Below are 7,477 nucleotides of genomic sequence, written 5' to 3'. Positions count from 1 at the left end.
TAGTTCAGTGCCTACTCTGACTATTTGGTAATCTGGCACTGTACATCATACTGTTCTCTCTCCAGCCCACTGCTTAGTAACTTCTGGTGCTTAAGTCGTAACTGTCATTCTAAACTTTTCCTAAAACACTGGCATTGTCTTTTAAACTAAACCCTCAGTTGAGGGAGGAAGGAAACTCTCATTTGCAGATGAGATTCACTTTTGATCCTCTATGTATCTTAAATGGCTCATCCCCACCAATCTAGCACCTCAAAAGGAAATTATCTGAGTTAATTAGCTTTTACACTTGGATTAATTACAGGATTAACAAAGTCTAGCACATGGCTTCCATACACACTGGGTCTGGCTTAAATACCCACGTGAGTCTTGCTTTCACCTCCAAGAAATAAGCTTTGACACCCTAAATCTTAATTAAATTCTAGCACTTTTAAACCTATAACAATATATGTAATCAAGATTCAAAGATGTTCTTTGATCCACCCAGCAAGATTTTGGACCAATTAAAAAGAAAGAAAACCCAACAAAGCAGACATTTCTCCATAGTTCTTTCTTTTCTTAAATCTACTGAAAAGTTACCACAACAAGTTCTGCAGTTGCTGCTGTCCAAAGACTAGGATCTGAAAAGCTACTTCTGCTCTCAAAGGGGTTTAATACTAGCCAAGACTGGCTGGTTTATTGGCTTTCAGGCCTGTTGCTAGAAAAACAAAGGGCAAGGCCTTGGAAAATACATCTCTCATAAACCAGTGCATCAAGGTGAGGGAGGGAAAATCTTCCTTTTTCTTCATGCTTTGCTGCTACTGCAGCTACTCTTGCTCCTGACACTGCCAGAGGTTTGAAGTAGGAGAAAGGAAGAGGGAATATGTTTAGGAGCTTTGGGCAAGGGAATGGCTGTCGAGGATAGACAGGTAGTTTCAACAGTCCTTGGATCAGGTTGGAACAAATTGCCCAAGTTCTTCTGAGATGATAGATGATAGATAGGTAGGTAGGTAGGTAGGTAGGTAGGTAGGTAGATAGATAGATAGATGATAGATAGATAGATAGATAGATAGATAGATAGATAGATAGATAGACAGTGATAGATGATAGATAGATATTTCTGGAAGAATATAGTTAATGTTCTAGTTGTATTATCTTCTGCTGTTTATGTAGGCCCTCACCACAAACTGAATAAATAGAAAATCAAAGTTTATTCTTGATTAGGCCTGGGAGCCTGCACAGAGTAGTAACTAGCTCCTCCAGCCAAGTGACAGCTCTGCGTCAGCTCACTTGGCGCTGGCTGTGTGGGTTAGATGTGTTCCTCATAAAGGGCCCGTGTTTAGCTGATAATGCAGACATTGCACTAAAGCGAGCTTCAGAGAGGTATTTGTAGAGGGCTAGCTGTGTTAGTCTGTGGCTGCCCAAACGATAAAGAGTCTTGTAGTGTTTTGATACTTAGGAAGTTGAGATACAGATAATTTGATTCTCTTTTACTATTTAAACTTTTGGATGTTTTAAAGTAGGGTTGTGGATTTTTTTTCTTGATTTCACTGTTTTATCATCTGTAAACTGCTTTGAGGGTTGTTGTTTTCAACAATCAAGCAGTGCATACATTTTATGAAATAAATAAATAATAAATAGTATGCTAACGAGCAAGAAATTAATTTGCTTGACTTGAAGGTGCCATAAGACCCCTTGTTACTCATCTCTGGCGTTCATTGGGATTTGCTCCCATGGAAGTGCTTGTAGGACTGCAGCCTTACAGAACAATGCTATCTATACATTTCTTCTCAGAAGTGAGTCTCGTTACATTTAATAGGGCTGTATCCTTAGTCACCTTCTACCAGCTCCAGGACTAATCATTTTAGTATACTTGAGGTTAGAATCCCTAACTCTTTAATCTTTTTCATTGTAGTTTTGTTCCCTTTTCTTGCATTTCTGACCTTCGGGTGTACGTACCATTGGGCATGCACCATCACAGAAGTGTCACGAGAAAACTCCTTCCTCCCACTGACATATGTTTTCTGCAAATGGTTGTCGCGTGACTTTTTAATCAGCTCCTTTAGAAGTCATTTAAGCATCTCTGAAGTAGCGCCCACTGGTTTTCATTAAGTCTGACTTCATTGCCTTGCTCATCACCAGGCCAACCCTTCATTATGGAACAGCTCCAACCCCTTATGTAAAACAACCGCCACACACCTAGGCTGTGCCTATAAATAAAGAGAGAAGGTTGCTGGCTCAGCTGCTTTGCGGAGAGATGCTCATAAGCATCTACCTGTAGCTTGGCTGTATTTTATTTCGGCTTCCTTTCCAAGTTGCACGATGAGTCAGATTCATTTCCTTGCCATTAATCTAGGCACCGTGTCATTCTGACACGGAAGGTAATTAAGTATTCATTGTCAGCTTCCATGTTAATGCACCTCTCATCCCTGGTACTAGGATTATTATAACAACTCATGCATATATTGATGGACTGGGTGGCAAGGCATTAGAGATGGTCCTTGCCACATCTCCTGTAAGTGGACATTTCTAATTTTCAGATAGGCTGGCTGGCTGGGGTGAGGGGGTGGGGGAATCAAACTGCTATTTCTTTTTGAAATTGGGCATTTTGTTCTTGCTGTTTTTTTCAATTACTTGACCATATTTCCTGTTCTAGAGGTTCTAGACTTTTCTCCTTTTAGAAGACATCTGAAGGCAGCCCTGTTTAGGGAAGCTTTTAATGTTTGATCGACTACTGTATCTTAATATTTTGTTGGAAGCCGCCCAGAGTGGCTGGGGAAACCTAGCCCCAGATGGGCAGGGTAATAATAATAATAATAATAATAATAATAATAATAATAATAATAATAACTTTGTAGGAACTGTCATTCTATATCACAGAAACCTCTGAACTTCCAGATGCATAGCTGCAGCATCTAGACAGCCACAGGTTCCCCTATTCCTGCTCCATCAGCCCTGCTGTCCCGTCCCCCCATTACTTGACTGTCTTTCCTGTTAGGCCATCTTTTTTCGCATTCCCCACATCTCTTTATTTATTTTCCATAATATACGAGGGACAAAAAAACATAATAGTGATTTGAATTTGTTAAATGCAAATATCAAAGCAATCCCAATGAAACGTAAGGATTTGATTCTTACTGTGCCTTATTGTACCAATACGTAACACTGGGTAACAATTTTTTACTTTTTGAATGTTGTCTAGATTTCTACAACTGATTTAGGGTATTTTTGCACTGCTGAATCAGGAAATGGCATCCGTTTCTCTCCATCAGGTCAGGTTTACTGTAAACTGAATGGTGGGCATTGATAAAGGTAAGAACACGTAAATTGCATGTTGCTTCACCATTTTTCAAACTTCAGGGCTTGAACTTCTGTTTCTTGGAACTCCTGGAATGCTCAGCGGCAGGGAGGTCTCTCTTCAGAGTCCAACAATAGTCGGCCATCATGACTGCGTCCCAGCGACCTTGATACCTGGTCTCCATCTCTTTCATGTCCTGATGGAATCTCTCCCCCTGCTCATTACTCATTGAACCCAGGTTCTTTTTTTTTTTTTAATAAAATTTTTTATTGGTTTTACAAATTTTTTAAGAACAAAACAAACACTTAAAAAGACATACAAACACGTATAGTTTCATAACTTTTTTTCATAAACCTCCTTTCCGGGACTCCCCCATACCCCCCCCTTTCTCCATCCCCATGTCCATAATTTTTTAACAACTTCTAAATATTCTTTTCCAACCTCTGTCATCTTAGTCTTTTCTATAATCTGATCTTATATCACTGTATCCCTTTTTTCCTGAAAACCTCGACATACTAGCATTCATCAAGTTTATAGTAGTCCTTCAGATAGCTTTTAAATTTTCTCCATTCTTCTTCCGCCGTCTCTTCTCCCTGATCACGGATTCTGCCAGTCATCTCAGCCAGTGTCATATAGTCCATCACTTTCATCTGCCATTCTTCCAGAGTGGGTAGGTCCTGTGTCTTCCAATACTTTGCGATAAGTATTCTTGCTGCTGTTGTAGCATACATAAAAAAAGTTCTATCCTTCTTTGACACCAATTGGCCGACAATGCCCAAGAGGAAGGCCTCTGGTTTTTTAAGGAAAGTACATTTAAGTACCTTTTTCATTTCATTATAAATCATCTCCCAGAAAGCCTTAATCTTCGGGCATGTCCACCAAAGGTGATAAAAAGTACCTTCAGTCTCTTTACATTTCCAACACTTATTATCAGGCAAATGGTAGATTTTTGCTAGCTTGACTGGGGTCATGTACCACCTGTAAATCATTTTCATAATGTTTTCCTTTAAGGCATTACAAGCCGTAAATTTAATACCGGTGTTCCACAACCATTCCCAGTCAGCAAACATAATGTTATGACCAATGTCCTGTGCCCACTTAATCATAGCCGACTTAACTATTTCATCTTGTGTATTCCATTTCAGCAGCAAGTTATACATTCTTGATAAATTCTTAGTATTGGGTTCTAACAATTCAGTCTCCAATTTTGATTTTTCCACCTGAAAGCCAATTTTCCTATCCTGTTTGAAAATCTCCATTATTTGACAATATTGAAACCAGTCTGGTACTTTAGGTTTCAATTTCTCATGACTTTGTAGTTTCAGTTTATCTCCCTCCTGTTCCAAGATTTCCCAATACTTCGGCCACCCGACCTCCATATTGAGTTTCTTCACTGTCTTAGCCTCCACAGGAGACACCCATCTAGGGGTTTTGTTCTCCAACAGATCTTTATATCTTATCCAAACATTGAACAATGCTTTTCTGACAATGTGGTTTTTAAAGGCCCTATGCAGCTTGATTTTATCATACCATAAGTATGCGTGCCAACCAAATGCATTATTAAAACCTTCCAAATCCAAGATGTCTGTGTTCTCGAGGAGCATCCACTCTTTCAGCCAGCAAAACGCTGCTGCTTCATAGTACAACTTTAAGTCCGGCAGGGCAAATCCCCCTCTTTCTTTAGCATCTGTCAATATTTTAAATTTAATTCTGGGCTTTTTGCCCTGCCAGACAAATTTCGAGATATCTTTCTGCCACCTCTTAAAACATCTCATTGAACCCAGGTTCTCAGGAAACCAGTCCATATGTGAAAATAGGTAGTGCATCTTGACGCTCATGTTGCAGCCCAGGTTTCTGAAAGCAGTCAGCATGTTGTTGACAAGTTCTGTGTAGTTTCTGGCCTTATTGTTGCCAAGAAAGTTCTTCACTACCAGAACAAATACCTTCCACGCTTCCAGTTCCACTTCGTTCATTGAGTTTCCGAACTCTGGATCTCTGATGAGCTGACGGATCTGAGGACCGTCAAAGATGTCAGCTTTCAACTTCTCCATGGTCAATCCTGGAAAAGCCTGGCACAAGTAAGTGAAGCAGTCACCATCCTTGTCCAGAGCCTTGGTGAACTGCTTGATTAAGCCAAGCTTGATGTGCAGCGGTGGGAAGAGTATTCTGTCTCTGTCCACCAGAGGGTCGTTGATGATGTTCCTTTCTTTGCAAGGCACCAATTCCTCCCGCACAGGCCAGTCCTTCTTCGTGTAATGCTGAGCACGGTCCCTACTATCCCACATGCACAGAAAACATGGGTACTTGGTGAAGCCAGACTGTTGTCCCAACAAAAAGTTCACCATCTTCAGGTCAACACAAATAAACCACTTATGTTGATCATAACCAATTTTCTCCAGCACATACTTCACTGCTTCATAGTTTTCCTTCAGTGTACTCGAGTGAGCCAGGGGTATAGAGGCAAACTGGTTGCCGTTGTGTAGCAGAACACATTTCAGTGATCGCTTGCTGCTGTCAATGAACAGTCTCCAATCTTTGGGTTCGTACTGTGGCACTCCAAGCTTGAGCAGAAGCTGCGCAATATCTGCACAGTACACCAAGGCCTTCTCTTCCGAGAAAAAATGGAGGTACTCTTGATGCCTGTTGCGAAAGAAGCTGATGCAAGCACTGTCAGAGAGGAGGTTTTTTTCCTTCAATCTGGATGCCAACAGTTCGGCAGAGTCCTTTGACAAGCTGAGGTCACGAACTAGATCATTCAACTCCTTTTGGGAAAATGGATGTGGAGCATCATCTTCAAGAACCACTTCTTCTTCTTCATGTCCTTCAACACTGGAGGCATCTTCATCACTAATGTCAGGAAGTCTCCGAAGATAGGCACTGGAATTTCATCACAATGATCTACAGGACGACGTGCTGATTGAAGATCAGGATTAACTTAGTTTTGATCCCCCAACTTTATGCTTTGCCGCACCAATTTATGGAAGATTTCGAGGTTTTATGACTTCAAACTGATCCCTTTTTGACATAATCACCCAGAACTATTGGACCTGAATACTTCTTGTCATTAAAATAATCATTTCCAACCAAAACAATTATTCGACATGGCATTTTACCCCCACCAACTTCTTCTAAAATGCTCTACACAAGCGTACATGTGAACAAAAACGTAAAAAAATGACATGTGGCCATAGCTCAAAAACTTGACCTGATTGAGCAAAACCAATGTGATTTTTGGATTCAGCACATCAGATTCGTCCTAAATCAACTGAAAAAATGTAGACAGCAAATTTGTTGTTGACCAGTGTAATTAAACAGTCAATTTTTCAACAGAACAGTAATAGTTCTGCCTGCCCTCCCTGAACCGGATCACATAACATGGTTTGGACCATCTTACATGGTTGTGCCAGCAAAATAATGCATGGTTGTGCTAGTAGACCAAGCCTAGTTCCTTGGCTGAAACAATATGGTTTCTTCCCAATGACTGGCTCATCACCACAAGAAAAATATCCCTGCAATTTTACTTTGACACATTGATACCTGCCAGAGAAAGTACATAGAGAAAGTAGTCTGTGAAATAAAAAGGAAATAAAGTCTTTCTTTCTTTCTTTCTTTCTTTCTTTCTTTCTTTCTTTCTTTCTTTCTTTCTTTCTTTCTTTCTGTTTATATCCCACCTTTCCTCTGAGGAACTCAAGACATTGTATCCCTCCTCATTTTATCATCACAACACCTCTCTGAGGTAAGTTATTCTGAGAAAGTCTCTGGCCTAAGATTGTTCAGCGAGCTTCATGGCTCAGTGGAGGATTTAAACCCAGATCTCACAGATCCTACGTCAGCATTCCACCCCCTTGGTTTTTTGCTGGGGCATTGAGTGGCAGTTTTCATTTATTAGTATCTCACACTGTCCATATGCACTTGTCATGTATTTAAACAGAGTTGATTGATGAATTGATTGATTACTCAGTTAAAAGACAAATGATAGCCCTAGTTGTTGAGTAGCAGCTGTTCTGGTGGTGGCTGTTGAAATTTCTCTGCATTTCTTCTGGGTACTATTCATGATAGGGTTACCAGATGTCCCCCGTTTCCAGGGACAGTCCCGAGATTTGCAAATCTGTCCCCGGACAAATTCCATCCCAAGATTTGCAAATCTGTCCCCGGGAAACATGGCAGCGGCAGCCTCAGCAGCCCAGAGCCAGCCTGGTAGCA

At 40.7% G+C, this 7,477-nt stretch overlaps 1 protein-coding gene across 1 annotated transcript; it reads right to left on the bottom strand.

Moving 5' to 3' along the window:
- Nucleotides 1–3,146: 3,146 nt before the first annotated feature.
- On the bottom strand, nucleotides 3,147–6,694 carry LOC310710891 (uncharacterized protein; the record flags this gene model as incomplete). The annotated part of the gene is made up of 3 exons (XM_083512193.1): nucleotides 3,147–3,491; nucleotides 5,055–6,151; nucleotides 6,669–6,694. The coding sequence occupies 3 exons, from the start codon at nucleotides 6,692–6,694 to the stop codon at nucleotides 3,373–3,375; spliced, it is 1,242 nt and encodes a 413-aa protein (XP_083368319.1). The 3' UTR covers nucleotides 3,147–3,372.
- Between the last annotated feature and the right edge of the window lie 783 nt (nucleotides 6,695–7,477).

The sequence above is a fragment of the Podarcis liolepis genome (assembly GCF_965112155.1).
Source record: "Podarcis liolepis genome assembly, chromosome: 1".
NCBI lineage: Eukaryota > Metazoa > Chordata > Lepidosauria > Squamata > Lacertidae > Podarcis > Podarcis liolepis.
This window is presented reverse-complemented; position numbering and strand designations above follow the sequence as displayed.